The sequence below is a fragment of the Sprattus sprattus genome, assembly GCF_963457725.1.
Source record: "Sprattus sprattus genome assembly, chromosome: 3".
NCBI lineage: Eukaryota > Metazoa > Chordata > Actinopteri > Clupeiformes > Clupeidae > Sprattus > Sprattus sprattus.
The window spans coordinates 39,337,607-39,358,138 of record NC_137922.1 but is presented as its reverse complement, the minus strand read 5'-3'; the positions used below and the strand labels follow the sequence as shown (position 1 = coordinate 39,358,138).

Below are 20,532 nucleotides of genomic sequence, written 5' to 3'. Positions count from 1 at the left end.
TGCTGTTAGGTGCTGGTGTTGTGCGGGTGTTGTGTCTCTCATATTATATTACTCTTGAGGTGTGCACGCTGCAAACGTAATGTGTCGAATCAGACATGCGGCATTTCAGTTGTCAAAGGTGATTGGTGTTGCAATAGAGGGAAACTGAGGCAAAAACATACAGTGTAGCCTTGGTGTAAGATATATAATGATACTCAACGCTGTGTCTCCAAGGTATCTCTTGTATGTGTGGAGGCAGGCTGTGTGTTTGCAATTGCGTGATCTGGGAGAGTGTGCATCTGTTTGAGAATGTTAGTGTACATGTGTGTGTGTATGTGTTGGGGTGTGTGATATGATATGAGTATGTGTATTTGGTTTCTTTGTGTGCGTTTCTTTGTGTGCGTGTGTTTGTGTGTGTGTGTGTGTGTGTGTGTGTGTGTGTGTGTGTGTGTTTGTTTGTGTGCGTATGTGTGTGTGTGTGTGTGTGTGTGTGTGTGTGTGTGCTTGTGTGTGTATGAGAGGTGCACTCACTGGCAGAATGGGACCAGCCTCAGCAGCGTCTCCTTGGTGGGCTGGGCCGTGAACTCAGGCAGAGTCTGCACCAGCTTGTTCATCACCATGCGCAGGTAGGTCTGCAGCTGTTTCCTCCGTTCCTCCACAAACTTGGCATCCTGGAGGCAAACACACACACACACACACACACACACACACACACACACACACACACACACACACAAAACACACACACACACACACACACACACAGAGACAGGACACCACCATTAATACACCCAAACGGCACTATCCACATTACTGATTATAAAAACTTAACAGGCATCAGATATTTATAGCTTTGTTGCTCCGCTCGGTGGACCGGCTGGGACTGTGAACTATTACTTTCATATCACATCGAAATGTAAAATATTATGGTGGGAAAAAATTCAAGGACCAATATGAGAGATAAATACACTCCATCTAATGGCGGGTAGAAAACAGTTGCTGTCTTTCTTCCAGGCAGGCTGATAAATGATAGAGAGCAGAGAAGAAGCAGTACACAGCACAGTCAACACAATAAATCTCCCGCCGATGCAGACACCCTCTTTTACTTGTTCTTTCCCATTGGACACTGGTGACATCCATCAAAACTATTGTGCTAAGCAGTCTGCTTATTTTTCTCCCCTTCTTTTTAAGACGGTACGCAGCAGTCAATGGGAGGAGGTGCAGTACTGGCTACACAAATCACTCTCCACGTCAGACTGGTTCATACTGGTGGACCCACGGCTCCAGGTTTATGTCGCTCATTACCATGACTGAACAGCAACACACGGAGGGGGGGGGGGCTGTCGCCGGCTGATGGAGACCACCAGAGTGAGCAGGGGAGAGAAGGAGTAGGGAGAAGAGAGAGAGAAAGAGAGTGACAGGACAGAGAAAGAAAAGAGAGAGGGCGGTAATGGCTTGGCTTAACTAACTGCCCTCATTGTTTGGCTGTGCCATTTCTTATCGAGCAACTGAGAGAGACTGACTGACAGATAAGGTGGATAGACAGACAGACAGACAGACAGACAGACAGATATGAAGAGAGAGAGACAGGTAATAGTGGGGCTTAACTAAGAGCTCCATCAGTGTTTGGCTGTCCTATTTGTGGAGTAAAAAAAGAAAGATTGATGTATATAAATAGTAGATGGAGAGAGAGAAAGAGACCAGCTTTATGGCAAAAAGTGGAGGGAGAGGGACCATTCAGAGGAGATAAAGGCACGACAGACAGCGAGTAGGAGCTTACAGATGACAGGCAGCTTCAGAGAGAGAGAGAGAAGAGATAGAGAGATGGAGAGAGGAAGGCAGTTGTAAATCTGCCCTGATGGCTGATTAACTACTTCTGATAGGCTGGTTTGGCTCACTAAATACACACTCTCATTCCAGTGGCACGGAAACGATCCATCCCAACACCATAATCAGTGTGTGTGTGTGTGTGTGTGTGTGTGTGTGTATGTGTGTGTGTTTTCAGTCTTCATTGAAGCCTGTGTGTCTAAGTACATGCATGTGCGTGTGCGTGTGTGTGCGGGCCACTTAAGCATCTGTCTCAGCACACCACGAAGCCCCTTTGCCACTGGAAACTTCTGTGGTGATCTCGGGCCAATGAGCTCTGAGATGGGGGGGGGGGGGGGGGGGGAGTAGAGGCAGAAAAGTTGATTATGATATGGGATATTTGAGGGAGATCGCAGCTGTCAGAGCCGTTTCCCTCTTGAGGGATGTGCTTGCCAGGACTAATTTAATGGTTTGTCTCCCAAGCCTACGTATAATGCAGCTGAGGATCCCAGGGTTGGAGCTAAGGAGCTTAAGCCCCCATGACGTACACCATAAATCAGACGCCTTAAAAGGGTTAGCACCCACAATAATATCTCTCAAGTTTCATTAGTGTGGAATCACCCACAATGCCGTATAGGGGTATGTATACAACCACAAAGGTGGCAGTTTTTTTCTGTTTTATTGTGTAATCTGGGATTTGAAGGGAGGGGTGTAAACTTGCCTGGACTGAATTATTTTGCCAGGTTGGTGAGGGCTCGAAAGAGCGGCGGTGGCCAAGTCTGTCAACAGCAGGCGTGTTCAATGGCCCCTTGGTCCACTGCTAATTGCTGTAGCTGGTGTCTTGAACCACGTTATGGAGCTAATTAGCAAGACTAGGAGTTGTGAGGGGGGTTGGAACAGATTCAAGTCTGACTACGCTGCTTGCTTACTCTCTCTCTCTCTCTTGTAAACCGCTACTGCAAGAAGATTCATCTAGTCCTAGTAAACCTTCATTTACATACGTAATTAATTTAAATCCACATCTGTGCTTGTTTGGTTACATGCATGTTTGAACATGTTTCGTGCCTTGGGTTTTTGACATCTCTGCAGATACACTCGGCACTGACAAATGCCGTTACCAGATCCTGCTGGTGTCTCTGGCGCGAGACGCAGACGTGCGGCTGCACAGAGGCAGACGCCAACAACCCAAAGTCTTGTGATCTCCAGCAGTTACAGTGAGAAAGGGAGAGAGAAAGAGATGTGACTGTGTGTCTGTGAATGTGCATGTTAACTGTGTGTGTGTGTGTGTGTGTGTGTGTGTGCTTGTGTGCTTCTGTGCTTGTGTGTGTGTGTGTGTGTGTGTGTGTGTGTGTGTGTGTGTGTGTTTACAGCGAGAGAGGGAAAGAGAAAGAGATGTGTCTATGTGGCTGTGTGTGTATGTGTGTCTGTGAATGTGCATGTTAACTGTGTGTGTGTGTTTGTGTGTGTGTGTGTGTGTGTGTGTGTGTGGCAGACGCCAACAACCCAAAGTCTTGTGATCTCCAGCAGTTACAGCGAGAGAGGGAGAGAGATGTGTCTATGTGGCTGTGTGTGTATGTGTGTCTGTGAATGTGCATGTTAACTGTGTGTGTGTGTGTGTGTGTGTGTGTGTGTGTGTGTGTGTGTGTGTGTGTGTGTGTGTGTGTGTGTGTGTGTGTGTGTGTGTGTGTGTGTGTGTGTGTGTGTGTGTTTGTGTGTGTGTGTGTGTGTCTGTGTGTGTGTGTGTGTGTGTGTGTGTGTGTGTGTGTGTGTGCGTGCGTGCGTGCGTGTGTGTGCTTGTGTGTGAGCGAGAGAGAGGGGAAAGATAGGCAGGAAGGAGGGGTGGAAAAACAAGGCAACCGCATCTTCCCGCTCGGCTTGAGCTCGGTTGCAGCGTCTCTGGACCGGCTCCTCTCGAGCGGGCGGGTGTGCGCGCTGCTCTGCCAGCCTGCCTGCCAGTTGGCCCGTGCCAACGCCACCACTGGGGCGCCAGTGGCTCCACTCTCAAACGTACACCTCTCAACCTGTGCCAGTTTCTTCCGCCTCCCCCAGCATGACCAGACACGGGGAGAGAAAGAAACAGAAAGAGAGAGATGGCCTGTGTGTGTTCGTGACCCAGTGTGTGAGGGAGATAGCTGGGACACAGAGAGAGAGCGAGAGAGAGAGAAACAGAGGGAGAGAGAGAAAGAAAGAGACAGAGAGAGAGAGAGAAAGAAAGAGAGAGACAGAGAGAAAGACTGTTGTGTTTGATGCGAAGGAGACAGAAGAGGAGGGGGAAAACCCAGCAGAGAAGGGAAGCGCTTCACGCAAGACGCACCAAGAGAGCGCTCTCCTCCCTCACCTGCTTCCTCTGTGCTCTGGCTGGGCTGCTGTCTGCTAATGGCTCATTGTGCAGCGCCCCTGTCAGAGCAGTCTTCACTGTATTGTCATCAGATCCAAACCCAGCATAGGAGACAGCAGTCGCACCAGATGCCCCAAACACACATCTGCACATATGTATACAGCTTGTGAATGTGACGCCAAGACATATACATACTCATATACATAGTGTACACATGATGCCAAGATATATGTACTCATATACATAGTGTACACATGATGCCAATATACTGTATATATGTACTCATATACATGATGCCAAGACATACAGTGCCCTCCACAAATATTGGCACCCCTAGTGAATATGAGCTAAACAGGCTATACAACAATATGTTTTTGCTGTTAATCCTCTTGGTACATGTGTACTCATAAACATACTTTGCATTTAAAAAAAGCATGAGATATATGGAAGCTGACTGCATAATCTGAGGCTGATATGTATGGGCATGTACATGCAGTTCATGTATGAGAATATACATACAGCAATGCGCACGCAGTAGAATGGCTGACATTGACCCTAATGAGGGCAGATGTAGGTTGGCCGACTCCAGCCCAAAAAGGGAGGGAGGGCTGGTGTTGACGGAAAAGATGGATCTGTGTGGAATCGGTGCCAGTTATGATCACTCAGAGAGATTGGAGAGGTCATGCTGCGGAAGCGTGATGGAGAGTGAAGCAGGCAAAAAGTAGGGCGAGCCCGCACAGGTGGTTTGTAGGTAAGGAGTGTGTGTGTGTGTGTCTGACCCTATTAAAGGCACAACTGACTGGGAACTCTTTGCAATACAAGAGGTCTCATCAGAGATTTGTAAGATGGGAAATTCAAGTCCTATGGTGTTCTGTAAAATAAGTGTGAGTCAGCTTGTAACAATGCATTATGTATAATAATACCACATTATGTAATAACTCGACACAATGAGATTCATTTTCACATCATGTGACGAAGCCTGCCGAGGTGTCCCATTATACAAAATTAATGGACGAGGCGGAGACAAAGAACGCCAAAAAAGGTGTTATCCTGCTTATACTCCTGTTGCCACACATCTCTGTAGGCATGCATGTGCAGCCCTCAGAGGAATCATTTGGTTCTGTTTAAAGAAAGAAGCGCTACAAACTAAACAGGTTGTCTTCTTTTTATTCACGGACAAGGCTTATGTTGTGTAGCTGCTTGCTAACAGTCGATTCCACTGTTGGTTAGCCTGAATCCTTTAGCTTGCTACCTGTGCTACCTCCAGGTAACATGTTATTTAACCAAAGAAGCTCTTACGTTTACACCATTGGCAAAGACGTAGAAACGGCACGACACAGACACAAGTACTGGAACACACAAAGGTCAGGACACACTATCATACATGTGCACACACGAGCACACAGACACACATGATCATACATGTGCACACACGTGCACGCACAGACACAGACACACACACGATAATACATATACACATACGTGCACACACACACACACACACACACACAATCATACATGTGCACACACACACACACGATCATACATGTGCACATATGTGCACACACAGACAGTGGCGGTTCTGCATGGAATTACGCCCCGGGCGATATCCCCTCCGAGCGCCCCCCCCCCCCCCCCCCCCCCCCCCCCCCCCCGAAAAAAAAATCTTACTTTTTCCAATTATAACAATATAAGTGAAAGAAAAAATGAAACGTATCAATTGCACAAATCCTTCAATAGAACATTTGAATAACACACTTAAGAGAATTATTGCACACATAATTTACATTAATGTTAGCTAACCAGCCATCTGCAAGTTATGTTGTGCAAGTGCAACGCTTGCTAGTCTAGTGGTGTCAAAAGGAAATCTATGGTCTAACCAGCTAGCTATTGACCTGTTAATTATTAAGATTATACTAGTACTCTGTATGCTTTTCAATTGCACAACTCTTTCAATAGAGCATTTAAATAACACACTTTAGATAATCAATGCACACATCATGTGCATTAATGTTAGCTAACACCAGCTCTTTGCAAGTTATGTTGTGCAAGCACTCAACATGCATTATAGTTAGTTGAGTTTGCTAATAGTGGCTAATGGGATTTCGCTAACGCTTGCTAGTCTAGTGGTGTCAAAAGGAAATTGGTGGTCTAACCAGCTAGCTAATTATTAAGATTATACTAGTAGGCCTACTCTGTATGCTGTTACATTATGTTAGTTGTGGCTAGCGGGATTTCGCTAACACTTTAGCCTAGTGTCAGATGAATGAACATGTTCATACCCTATGGTCAAATCAGCTAGCTAACGCTAGCTAGCAAACAACTCAGTTGGTGCTCAACATTAGCTGGTTGCCTTACAGTAATAGGAATATTGGTTAAGCTACACTTGATAAAATAAAACACATTTTTACCTTGTCCACTCGAGCATCCTTCAATAGCTTTATCGATAATGTAATAGACTACTCTGTTAAAGATGTATTACATTTCCCTCGGGATGAATAAAGTATCTGACTATCTATCTATCTATACTCTGCTCACTATTACCTTCACCAGTTGGATAAATTGATGCAGTTAGTGGTCTCCTTCCACCAATTAACCTTGCCCTTGGTGACCACATAATCGTTCTGTATTACCTATTTTTATAAGCCATTTCACACAATTCAGAAAAACTAAAAGTATAGGGTAATTATAATGTTTATTGGGAGACCCAGAGCTGAACTGCCCGCCGCCCCCTCTCTCTTTCTCTCTTTCCCCCTTTCACCCAGGATTGCGCTGCACCTTCTTAGCGAGCAGGTGCGCCTGCAGCTGCAGGGGGCGCCAATTTGCCAATTCCTCACGCAGTGATATGATATATAGAAATAGAAAAGCGCTTCGCGGCCCAGATTATTATTACTATTTTTTTAAGTGCTCGTGCCGCCCCTCACGTGTCATGAAAAAGTGCCGCCCCGGGCGGTTGCCCGGGTCGCCCGTGCCTAAAACCGCCACTGCACACAGACACAAACACACACAGCTCCTCCATTATGCAAAGAAAGAGAAAAGGGATGCACAACAAAAGACCAATATGGAACAGAACATTCTTTCAAATTATTTTTTTCAGTCAATGCCGCATTACTGTACGTTAAGACAATGTACCATACTGCAGTGGTCAAAAACACTATGGATAAATATTTAGACTATTTAGTGTTCTCTTTAATCATTTTATAATAATTATTATTATTTAAATACTATAGAATTAAGTGAAACAACCACAGCATAGAGCCTAACAGCACGCTGAATTGCAGTGGATTTCTGAAATATAAACAGTTGTACCTTTCAATGACTAGTAGTGACTCAAGTAACCACGATTGAAAGAACTGAAAAATACACCATTACTAAATACTCAATTACATCTACAAACCACAACCACTAGAAGTAGAAGTTTTAACCAAGAAAATCCACCTACAGTGCAAAACACAAGAGATAATTGAATATTAAGTTTATTAAATTACCACATGAACGTGCCCTAGTAATCAAAATATCTTAAACATTATACCCTTCTTGGTTGCGTATAAGAACCCGTGGTGCGTAACTAATGCTGCGTGACTCTCCAAGTGAAACTTCATTTATAACCTATTTTTCATAGACAGTGGCAATTTATGGTGCTTTACAAAGAAGAAAATAATTATAAGAACAATAGTAGTGCAGAATAAACAAATACTGGAGAAGATTAACAAAACAAGATTTCAAATACGAATATTTTTTTTAAAGAACTCAAAAAACTCAAACTTAAATGAAAGCATCCATGGACAGTGTGCTTTAGAGTCCTGTTTCAAACGTTTCAAGGATTAGGCTCCTTTTAAGACCAATAGGGAGTCCATTTCAAAGATACCCAGCATAGCGAGTAAAGGTTGCTTCAACAAGCTTAGCCTTGGCACTACTAACAGCATACGTCCACTTGACCTGAGAGGCCTGGCAGGAGTGTACTCCTTAAAAATGTCTGTTATGTATTTGGCCCCACTCCAGGTATTGATCTATAAACAAACAGTATTGCCTTATATTCAATTCTGTAGCTGACGGGAAGCCAGTGTAGTGACTTAAGAATCAGGGTGATATGACCTTTGGGTCCCTCTAAGAGTTCTAGCAGCTGCATTTTGAATAAGCGCAGCTTTTTGACCGTCTTGTTTGGGAGCTCAGTGCAGTATTCGACCCTGCTAGAAATAAAAGCGTGAATGAGTTTTCTTAGGTTGGCTTTTGACATGAAGTCCCTGAGTTTGGTTGTATTCGTAAGATAAATAGGATAAAAAGCTGATCTTGTTAGTGTTTTTATGTGGCTCTTTAGACTAAGGCCCAATCTCAATACTTCCCCTTACCCCTTATCTTCCCCCTTACCCTTGAAATTGCGCGTTCATGTGAGAGCTAGTGGTGACCCAATTTGATCAAGATTAAGGGATAAGATTGAGTGCTATGCACCCCTTATTTTTAAGATGATTTGAGAGCTCACTTGAGAGCTCACTTACCTCCAAGGGCTATCCCAGAGCACATAGTGAAACCAGTTCGGGAATTTTCAAAAAAACATGGCTGCTTGAAGCGAGGAATATTTTACATGAATAAAGCTATCTACACAACGTTTATAATGACTCGGTTTGATCTGAAATGTACTACACGAACGATGCATAGTATTGTTGGTCTTAACTGAAGCTTTCAAACGGTAGTTTTAGGATACAATTAGCGCGTATACCACCACTCCATTGGCTTATATGGTAGCTTGCCAGCTAGATGCTACATACACTACATGTAAGTATTTTTGGCTTATAATTAATTTAAAAATGACGACAGTCTTGTTTCGTGCTCTACACAGTTGTATACATATATATTTGCAACCATGTTCTTCATTAGACTTTTTTTAAATCGCTAGTTTCATAGCTCATACAGTCACGCATGACGTACCCGAAACCAAGTGGCGTCTCATTTTATAGGGGAAAGTTTTCAGCCCTTGGCCCTTACACTTGCAAGTGCTAGGGTTAAGACAAGACAAAGACAAAGCAAAAGGGGCAAGGGGAAGAATCGAGATTTGGCCTAAGATCAGAGTCAACTTTCTAACGGTCTAATTTAATGTTTTGGATGTTTAATTTAGCTTAATTGTTAAAAATATACAGATGAAGATGTCCATTTTAGTTGGTTATTGCATAATGCACCATATTATTACATTTTCATCATAAAAAGTGCAACTTGTATTACTTATTGCGCTCAACCAGTGTATTACCAAATGAGGCGGATTGGAATAAAAATGTGTCACGTTATTGAATGCAGTATCTTTACATAATGCATTGTAACACCAGCTTGTTAAGGTCAAACACTGTGTCACATTTACACAAAAACAAAGACGACTTTGTGGAAATCATTTTCTCAGCTTGTTCCTGTTGGGAAGAACATCAAGCAAGAAGAAAATAAAAAAAAAATGGTTGTAAACCTTTGAAAAGATGAGGGAATTCGATTGTGCCTTAGGAAAGCCAATTTCCAAACCAATTCCTTCCTTGCAATGACAAGCAGAAGAAGCACTTATATATACAGTGCATCCTATTCAAGAGACAAGCTGAAGAGATGCTCTCCTCCCCCTTAACAACAAGATCTCAGACTTTCACTTCATGATAATTCTGCTGCATTTTACTGGCCTTTTACATCCAGAGGAAGCAACACTCTGAATGCCATTCCAGCACCTTAAATTACACCGCTAATGGGCTCACACATTAAAAAAGAATTTTCATATGAATGCAATTATGCTGTCAACATGTGCGACGCATGTACGGCACGCTGCTTTCCTGTATGCCACGCATGTACAGTATAGGTGGTGCGCCAGCTCGGCCGGATATAGACGGCGGAGAGTGCATTAGTGGATAATTAAACTGGCACGACATCCTGCGACTGCTCGTTCCGACAGCTGAATTACGCCAGCTTGCGTAACACAGGAGAGCGGCGCTGAGGTGAAGCCGAGCTGTGCATAAACAATCACCTGCAACAGGCCTAACACTACTGACATTGGAAAGAGAGAGAGAGAGAGAGAGAGAGATAAAACACTACTCTTTATGATAAGACACATTAGGTATGCATGTATGTCGTATGTGAACACTGTGTTCAGGGGGCAAAATGTACATGGCCTACATGTACTTCATGTCCACATGGGAGAACAAGGGGACATCACTTAGACCAGGATGTGCATGTGTGTGTGTGTGTGTGTGTGTGTGTGTGTGTGTGTGTGTGTGTGTGTGTGTGTGTGTGTGTGTGTGTGTGTGTGTGAGAGAGTATGTGAGTGTGTGAGTGACAGTGTGAGTGAGTGTGTGTGTTAGTGTGTGTGTGTGTGTGTGTGTGTGTGTGTGTGTGTGTGTCTGTGTGTTAGTGTGTTAGTGTGTTAGTGTGTCTGTGTGCGTGTCAGGGGGCATCTTTAATGCGAAGCGAGGGGTAGAGTTCAGTCCGATGCGTGCTCGGTGCCGTGCCGGTGGCAGCTGCGTGCAGGAGGAGGCCGGGCCTGTTGGCCCGTATCTTTGTCGAGAGCAGTGACACGTTAGTCAATCAACTCGACCCTTCGCTGACGCAGGTGAGCCCATCGCAGCTGCTGACTGAAGTGCTACCCTTTTCCTCTAGACCCCTGATTGCAAAGGCCACTAATCAAGTCAATAACCCTGTGAGTGATTTCTCTAAGACCGCAATGCGTGCACAATACACCTAAGGCAATTACACATCAAACCACCTTGATGATGTACCAGGAGAACAAAGCTGCCAATGCATATAGACAAGGAGGAAAGGGTAAAGCAACGTATTTAGGAACTAATGTGAGAAGCCAAAAGATTCCACAGTGAAGGTGTGAAAATGCATACAATTGTGGATTCAGAAAGGCAGCCTTGGAGGAGGTGAGTCAAAGGGGTGGTGGTGGTGTGTGTGTGTGTGTGTGTGTGTGTGTGTGTGTGTGTGTGTGTGTGTGTGTGTGTAGCTGGGGGGGGGAGTTTGGGCTGGTTGTTTACAGTGAGTTCGCAGGCATCAACCTGACAGGCGGAAGGCAGCCTCTGCTTTGTTGGCGAGACAGGAGGGCTTGTGCGAAGAGCGGTGACAAAACGACTGCTGGAGCACGAAGACTCGGCGACGGGTCTGCTGGGAAGTAGCCGCCAGACTCTCCTGACAAAACATTTTATCGCTCTGCCCCGCGGCCATCTTTAAACACTGTCGCAGGATGCGTCTGAAAAAGGCCCTCAAGGAATCTGCTTAGTGCCTGTCTACGTTAGCAAAAGTAGCGTTGTTAAGCTTCCATCTGTACATCACAGCTGTCTGATGTGCGTGCTAACACACACACACACACACACACACACACACACACACACACAGTTATCCTTTAGAGATAACTATCGGTTACGTCGCTACATACACATGCCCTAGAGACCACAGTCTCTTAAGTGCTGCAAAACCGTTTTAAGTGATCGAAAGTTTTCACAGGGATTCAAACATTCCAGGGGGTCCACTCCCTACAGTGTGTTCTAATCTTCTTAGTCTGATCGCAGAGAGAGAATCTCGAACTGCATTTTTTTTTCTTCTATTTATACACAGTCCTTTGTGACAGCATTTAGTTTGTGTTCATGAAAAAATATGAAAGATAAAACATATAGAGGGTACAAAAACAGTTCTTCAGAGACACTACAACATGTACGATCGAGTAGGATTTGTAAGCCTTTATCGACGGTATGGGGAGTTAATATATCTGATAATCCACTGCAACGATGGGAGCTTCCTTAACTGTATGAGCTGTGTGAGTGGAAGCGCATTAAGCAAAGACAAAGAGAGAGAGAGGGGGGTGGGGGCTGAACGCTCCTTAAATTAGACATCTCAGCTTGTGACTGAGGTCTGAATGTACTGGCTTTGACGCGGCATGCTCGAAAATAGCTTTTAATGTGCGATAATGGGAGAGGCCTTGTTCAATTACAACAGCCATTATAACCACCAGTGATTACATATAGACAGAGAGTGCGCTTCGCCTCCCTAATGAGTCATAAACCGTCGATTGTTCGACCTGTAACAAAAAGCCACAAAAACACAAGACGAGCACAAAGCCCGGGAACTGTTGCTCCGCAGAGATGAACGGAGACACTGGAGGGACAGTGCACCAAATTCACGGAGATGTCCGAATAATGCCGAATAATGTAGACAAGTATGCTCCACTCATGCGCTAGACTTGACGGCTTTAAATTCAGTGAGACATTCCTGTGATAAGATGCTTTGCGTCAAACTTTGATGTAAGGGGACACAGGGGGGAGCCAAGAGATAGCGTGGACACAGGGAGGGGTTGGTGCTGCGTAGAAGAACACAGTGAGCCAATTGTCCTTCTCCAGTGAAGCCCCCTATGTTCAAAGTCAAAGTGTGAGGCAGAGGACACGAGTGGAGGCCAGCGCTCAAGTTCTGTAAGCCAGACTTCCTCCACAGCCTCCTACTTGGTACTACTCACTGGCGGCTCATTCAAGGGACTCTTGCGCGCCGGCGGGGGTGGCGTGGGAGGGGGTGAGGGTTGGGTGTTCCAACGTGCCTATGCGTGCCTAACGTTAGCTTGGTACACGATGCCAACTGTGCTGCCCACCACTACACACATACCTCAAAGCTTGATGTGCTTAGTGGAGCCGAGGGGGAATGTGAATGACTGAACTCAGTGGGCTTCTCTTTCTCTCTCTCTCTCTATCTTTTCGTCACCTCCATCTCACTCTCCCTCTTCTCTCCCACTCGCCCCCGCCCCCAGCCCTCCCTCCCTCTCTCTCTCACTGGTGTCATCAGTGGGCTGGAGGGACAGCCAGGCCAACTGCCAGCAGAAGGGAGAGCCTGGCTATTATCTCCACAGTGACTGCCCCCCTGCGTGTGCACATACACAACACTCACACTCACACACACACACACACACACACACACACACACACACACACACACACACACTCTAGAGGTTGGATACCCGACCCGGGCCCATTGAACGGACTGGGTTCAACCAAATATTTAGAAATTATACTCATGCTCGGGTCGGGCTCGGACACATCAGTGCGATAAGGCATTGAACATTCCATATTAAAAATATCTTAATAATGAGGGAAGTCAAAGTGTCTGCTTCATGTGATGCAGAAGTTCGTTTTTGAGAATAAAATAAATCACATTTAGGATAACAGCCTTCTTCCTGTGTGGATGAAATTGTATATGTCCTAGCTGTGACAATGCGGTTTCTGGCAGCAAACTGGCATCATGGAAGAAGTAAAAAATAAAAACTGTCATCTGGAGAGTTTAAAACAATACAAAACGATGGGGAAATCGACTGTTTAGAGATATTTATGCTTATAAGTCAATGTGGATTCTTAGAGGCATTTGGATATGTCCAATGTAAGAGGTGTAAAGTTGTAATGAAATATGATAGCAAGCGGACGGGGAATTCCGCCCCGCAGTGCCATGTGGATAGAGTAAGGGACGTTGCCGTGCACTAAAACGTTTTCAAGAAAAAAAAAGATCTTCAATGGTAAGACTTGTTTGTTGTGCTTCCTCTGGTGTAGCATATGACGTGAGTTTTATTAAGGCCTAGCAGATGCCTGGCATGTGTTATGTGTAGGCTATTTCATTCCGTTAGGTATGGGCTTCTTGCAATGTGAATAATTTCATTTCAATATGCTGATTGGCCCTCTTTTGTGCACTTGTGCGTTTAACGGCGCTTGTTTGTGTGAGCCAGTGCATTAATCTGTTGATGCCCGTTTTGTAATTGATGTTTAATCATATTAAGCAGAAGCCTGGCTTGTTTAATGTGTACTATTTCATTTCGTTAGGCTTGGCTTTTTGCAATGGGAATAACTTCAATTCAGTAGCCTGTGCTTATCGGCCTCTTGTGCACGACTGTGCATTTAACCGCGGTTGTTTGTGTGAGTGCACACGTCGATTCCCAAGTTAAAATAAGGCAGGCTATTCATAAAAAACATACGTAAATATGTCATTAGTATGAACAGTTGAAGCGTTGACTAGGTCAGGCTCAGGTCGGGTTCGGACAAAATATTTTAATGGCTGTCGGACGTGGGCCAGCCTCAGAGAGAAAAATCCGTCCTGATCCACACTCTAACATACACACACCCACACACACACACATTCACTGTGTCAGTCATTTCATTGCTATCTCAAACATACACACACATCTCTCGCACAGGTCAGTAGATCAGTAAAGAGCTCAGGTGTACCAGAAAAACATACAATTACCTGTAGGACCACACACACTCACACACTCACACTCTCACACTCTCACACACACACGCACGCACGCACGCACACACACACACACTCACACTCACACACACACACACACACACACACACACACACACACACACACACACAAACAAACCTGCTCAAATTGACAGCCACCCATACACACGCAATAAAGAAGAGCTTAAACCACACACAACCAAAGGGCACTTTCTAAAGCACACCATAACTCTCCCTGTTATTAAACACATCATCATGTGTGCCTTCTGGTTGCTATAAAATCTTTGATTGGGTCTAGGATCTGTGAAAGTCCATAAAACATGTCATTATGCATGTGTGCATTAGTGTGTATGACAGTGCACTGTGTTTGTGTGTTTCTGTTTGTTTGTGTGTGTGTGTGTGTGTGTGTGTGTGTGTGTGTGTGTGTGTGTGTGTGTGTGTGTGTGCTTGCCTATTTGAGGCACTGACAGGTTGATGACCAGTGAGGGAGGAGTGTGCTCAGAGTGCTGACGTCATCCCTCCATCAGTCTGGCGGCGGGGGTGTTGGGGTGTTGGGGTGTGATGGGTGGTGGGGGCGCTCACAGGGGTAGGGAGGTGTTTTAGCTCAGAGCCGTTGGCGAGGTTGTCAAGGCAGCCCAGCACACGGTCAGTGAGTGAGTGACGCATTCTCTCAATAGAAATGTGTGTGTGTGAGTTGTGGGAGGGCTGGAGGTAGTAAAGCGTGCCAAGGCAACCCCCCCACACACACGCACTATCACACACACACACACACACACACACACACACACGGCTGCCTGAACAACCCGTGAACGCGATGCTCCTTAAAGCTGAGTAACGACATCAGAGAGCTGTGGAATGTTTGTCGCCTCATTTAAAAACCCGAGGCACAGTGGGGGGGGGGGGGGGGGGGGGGTTCTCTGTCAACTTCACACAAGCACATCCATCATCGGATCGCAGCGCTGCCATGTTCCAAATGGAGTCGAGTCCTCCGGATCCCTCGTACTGTACTCAAGAAATGCCATTTCAGGGTCCAAAAATACCATTCGAGCAATCAGATTACGACTGACACGGCAGGGTGGGCAGTAAGAAAATCCTGATATATTCAAAAAAGTGTCCTTATAATTAGAAGTTCCTCTGAAATCCTTTGACTAGATTGTGTTCAGTTAGTGGATGATGCGAAAAGAAGTGTGGGAGGGAGGGGGAGGAGAGAGAGAAGGAGAGAGAGAAGAAGAGAGAGAAAGAGAGAGAGAGTCAGAGAGGGAGAGTAAGAGAGAGAGAGAGTGCCACAGAAGGACATCAGATAAATCAGATATCGTCAGGAGAGCTTCTTCGTGCGCGAATATGCCATTATTTGTGCAGGCAGTGTGTGGGGTGACTGTGTGTGTGTGTGTGTGTGTCTGTCTGTGTGTGTGTCTGTCTGTGTGTCTGTGTGTCTGTGTGTCTGTGTGTCTGTGTGTCTGTGTGTCTGTGTGTCTGTGTGTCTGTGTGTCTGTGTGTCTGTGTGTCTGTGTGTGTGTGTGTGTGTGTGTATGTGTGAGAGAGAGAGAGAGAGAGAGTGAGTGTGTGAGTGTGTAGGCAGTGTAGTGCAGGCATGCTGCAGTGATGCCCATGAGGAATTGTGATGGTTCTGCCCTGAGAGGGTAATTAGGCCTGAGCTCTGAGCGCTGGATTGTGTGTGTGTGTGTGTGTGTGTGTGTGTGTGTGTTTGTGTGTGTGTGTGTGTGTGTGTGTGTTGCTCCTGCTGATAAGTCTGATGGGGCATCCCACATGACAGCTGCCCTGTTTCATCTCTTTATATCTCCCCCGTTCCCCCTCTTCTTCTCTCTCTCCGTTTCTCTACCACCCCATCATATCCATCATCAATCTCCTGTCTCAAAGAGCTCCATGTAGTACTGTTTGTACACAAACACACACACATACACACACACACACACACACACACACACACACACGCACTTAAGCTGCCACACATACAATGAAAAGGATGATTTTGTCCTAGTCTGCAGTATATCTATTGTTAACCCAAGACATTGTTAAATACACAGAACACAGGAAGAGATCCTCTCCTGGGCTGGCTAACCTAGCCTTAACCACCCACACACACACACACACACACACACTCTAACACTGGGCCTGCTAACCTAGCCTTTACCCATCACACACACACACACACACACACACACACACACACACACACACACACACACACACACACACTTCACAAACCACAAACATTCATACACACACAAACAGACACTTCACAAACCACAAACATTCATACACATACACACAGACACACACACACACACACACACACACACACATACAGACACACACTCTAACACAAGGCCTGCTAACCTAGCCTTAACCTCCCAAAAACCCTGGAAACGTTGGCAAAAAATATGTCGGATTGCTACTGTGCAGACGACTTTAGTAGCAAATATGTGCTACAGTTGCATGGTCAAAATCAATTGATGTTGCTGTCCATTAATCGACCTATAAAAGAGTCCTTCATTACCCTGACAGAATGAGACGTCAGGAGTTCCTTAGGGTGCGTGCCTGTGTGTGTGTGTGTGTGTGTGTGTGTGTGTGTGTGTGTGTGTGTGTGAGTGCGAGTGTGTGAGTTAAAGAGGAAGAGGGGCCGAGGGTGTTTCACCTGAGGGGGAACACAAGTGAGCTATGTGTCTTTCCAGAATGTTCTGACACAGGGGTGGTTAAAAGGGGAGCCAATTACAACGACAAGGTTAAGAGTGACATGACAGCTAATCTCCCAGGACCCCGCTGACTATCTGCAAACACTCCAAACCCGGTTCCATCAAACCACGCCGCTGCGTTGAACGTTTGACTTTAAAGGCCCCTGCACTAACTCCCCTACTCCTGCCTCCTTTATCGGCGGTGCGTGTCTCCCTCACAGCCCCTTTTATTTTTCTCCCCCATATCTCCCGCATGCTCTTGCCCTGTACTTTAAAAAGTCCCTCTCTCCTCTCCTCTCCTCTCCTTCTCTCTCTCTCTGTGTCTGTCTGTCTCTCACTGCCTCTTTCTTGTTTCAGAGATACCCTGAGGGCCTCTGTGCTCTACTTGCATTTGCATGTCAAAGTTGCTGCCTAACTTCAGCACTTAGCGTAGCGTCTCCTCAGAAGCGGTGCCCGCATGCTCACGTGCCGGGAGCAATCCCTCCTTTGTGAAAGGCAAAAAAATAAATAATGAAATAAATCAGGTGCCCCCACATAAGTTATCCCACTGGGCCCAGACCGGTCACATTGGAGAAACTTCCAAGGGTGCACACGCACAAAAGAGATGTCACAAGGAGGTCACATATATTGTTCGCAACAGACAAAGAAAAAAGGGAGCTAAACTGTCCAGAATTGTGTCAAACCGTGTCCTGTTGAAAGTCAAAATGAGAATTTGAAACTTAAGAGCAGGGCAGGGTGGTAGAGCATCTGATCAGACTCACCTTTTTGCCCGGTCATACTCCCAACGTACCACTGGTAACTTGTATCAGTATCAGATCCAAACCCTACACCACACAAACTATGTGGGCTGCCCAGTCGTGTGTGCGGTCACCAGAGGAAGGCTTCAGATGTAACACAAATTGGATAGAGGGGGTAGTAACGATGTTGAGGAGGAGGAGATGAGTCTGCGCAGGGTGACTCGTGAAGCTACCCTTTGACCTGTTCGGCGGGAGAGGGGTGGGCGAAGCTATCTTTGAGGCTGAGTGTCGTCTGATGGGGCTCCTTTTGATTGCCCGTCCTTGAAGGCGGCATCTGTGCCCGGACGCGCTTAGTCGGGTCCGTCTGGGCACGGGCAAATCAGCTTTGTCTTTCACGCTCGGCGGGGCCTGCCTTTGAAGGGCTCCATCTACCAGAGGTGCTACCGGCGCAGCCTGGCACACTCTCAGCCCAGCGAGCGAGCAAGAGCTGCGCCAGGGTAGCCATGCCATGGACCAATTACCTCCCCCAGGAGAGGAGAGGAAGAAAAGGTTTGGGGACAGACAGGAGAGGGGGAGTGCACGGTGGAGGGGTGGACAATAAAAAAGAAAGAATGAGGGTAAAATAAGTGGACAAGAGCAGAGTGAGTGTGACAGAGAGAGGGAGAGAGAGAGAGAGAGGGATGTGGAGATAGGGTGAGAAAAGGAGATGGAGGTGGCGGGGTGGGGTGGGAGGGGGGTGAAGAAAGTTTCCCTTAGGTTTTTCTGTCAGCACTCTCGAGGTTGGAGAAGCAAGCAGGGCACTGTTCTCCCAAACCAGCGGTGGCTTTTTTCAGAACTTATGCCCCTGCTGCCTGGCATCCTGCTCAAACACTTCACTTTACATCAATAAATCCCATTTCACACATGGGTTTTTTTATTGCCACTGCTGTTTTTTTTCTTCTTTCCTGCCTTACCATCCACAGGCTTGACTCATCTGTGGGTCTTTCCAGCAGCCGACACTGAATAAACAGCCCAGGCAGGAGAAAAGGCGCCTTTTCTAATGTGTGAACGGGAGAGGGAATGTGTGTGTGTGTGTGTGTGTGTGTGTGTGTGTGGTTGTGAAAATGAGAGATAGGCGAGAAGCATCAGGTGAAGAAAGTATTCTCAGCCCACTTTCTCTTCTGAGGTAACTGGCCAAGACCTCTCTGTCTTAACGCACAACACCGGCTGCATTTTTATTTATTTATTCCAAATGTGTCCCCCCCCTAAAAAAAAAACACACGCCAAGGCAAAGCTTTGCTGAATACACAAACCAGAGACCCCAGATAGGGAAAGAAGAACTCAGAGCTGAGAGGCCTGGAAGTGTGCAGTGAGAACTACATCACGTTGGCATAAAAAAACTGTCAGAACAGAAAAACAGGGGAAAAAAAGAAATAAACTTGTTTTTTTCCCACATGTACCAACCTTGTTTCCGATGGCTTTTTTGGGAGGGAAGCTGAAGGTGTCCACCTGGGGGAATGGCGTTCGGAGATGGTTGTGCAGCTCGCGGAATTCCGTGTAGCGTCGGTAAACATTCCACTCGTTGTCTAGGATCCTGATGTACACCTGTAGGAACACAGAAAAGGCAGTGTCATTAGACTGGATTCTAGGCTGCTGCAAACACAAACAAAACAGACAACTGTCCCAACACACACACGCACACACACACACACTGCAACCAAGTGGGAATGTAGTGGACTCCACGACCTGCATACTCTGAGTACCAACCTGTGTCCTTGTCTGCCAAAAACATTTGCAAGGCAGCCACTCAACCCCAAAGGAACCAACAGAAAATGTACGTGTACTCACTCACTCACTCACACACACACACACACACACACACACACACACACACACACACACACACACACACACACACACACACACACACACACACACACACACACACACACACAAAAATGAATCATTAAGTAAAAATGCACGGTCACCCCCACACATACACTAATCTCTCAATATGGTGATCTCTGTGGATTCCATAAGATGTCTCATAAATGGCGAGCGATGGCAACACATCGCACAACCCTGCTGTGCCGTGGCTCGCTGCACTTTCCATGCACCATTAAAGGCCCCTGAAATGGATTCCTGCATTGTTTGAGCGCCGCTGTTTACCAGACGGACGTCAGGGAGTCGGCCGGGCGTCACAGGGGCTGAGAGGGCAGGGAGGAGGAGGAAGAAGAGGAGGGGGAAGAATAGAGGCAGGAAGAGGAGGAGGAGATAGAGGTGGAACAGAGGAGGATGAGGAGGATGAAGAGGAGGAGGAGGTGGGGAGAGAGGGGGCGTGAGAAAGAGATGCCACACTCTTCATACATTTTGACTCATCTCTCCTTCAAGCTACAAGGAGGTACTGACCTGCGCAGCTTAAATGAGCTGAAGAGGATCTTGCTTGGATGACAGGCGACATCTTTAGCATCTGGGGCCGCTAATAAGTCCAAACGGGCCCCGCCCCCCCATGTCAAACTAACACATCCTCCCTGTGAAAGATGTTAAAATTCTAAAATAAAGGGCATAGGCCCATTTACACTGGGGACATGTTCGCTATGCTGTTTTATATAAATGTGCACAGTCCCGAGCTTGGCTTGAACCCACTCCCTCGACCAAAGATGAGGGTGCTTACAATAACGCTACAACCCCTAGTCTGTCACTAGAATGTGTTTCAGTGAATGATGTTTCCTCACTGCAGTGCAAAGTTCTGTATCCACTGTCCATCA

General features: G+C 46.2%; 1 protein-coding gene across 1 annotated transcript in view; it reads right to left on the bottom strand.

The window, feature by feature from the left end:
* snx29 (sorting nexin 29) overlaps nucleotides 1-20,532 on the bottom strand; it is a gene marked incomplete at its 5' end in the record, with an annotated part of 97,622 nt that overhangs the window by 4,722 nt on the left and 72,368 nt on the right. The window contains 2 exons of the mRNA XM_080834287.1: nucleotides 511-650; nucleotides 19,229-19,369. Coding sequence (XP_080690413.1) covers nucleotides 511-650; nucleotides 19,229-19,369 — 281 coding nt within the window. The remainder of the gene's footprint in view (nucleotides 1-510; nucleotides 651-19,228; nucleotides 19,370-20,532) is intronic.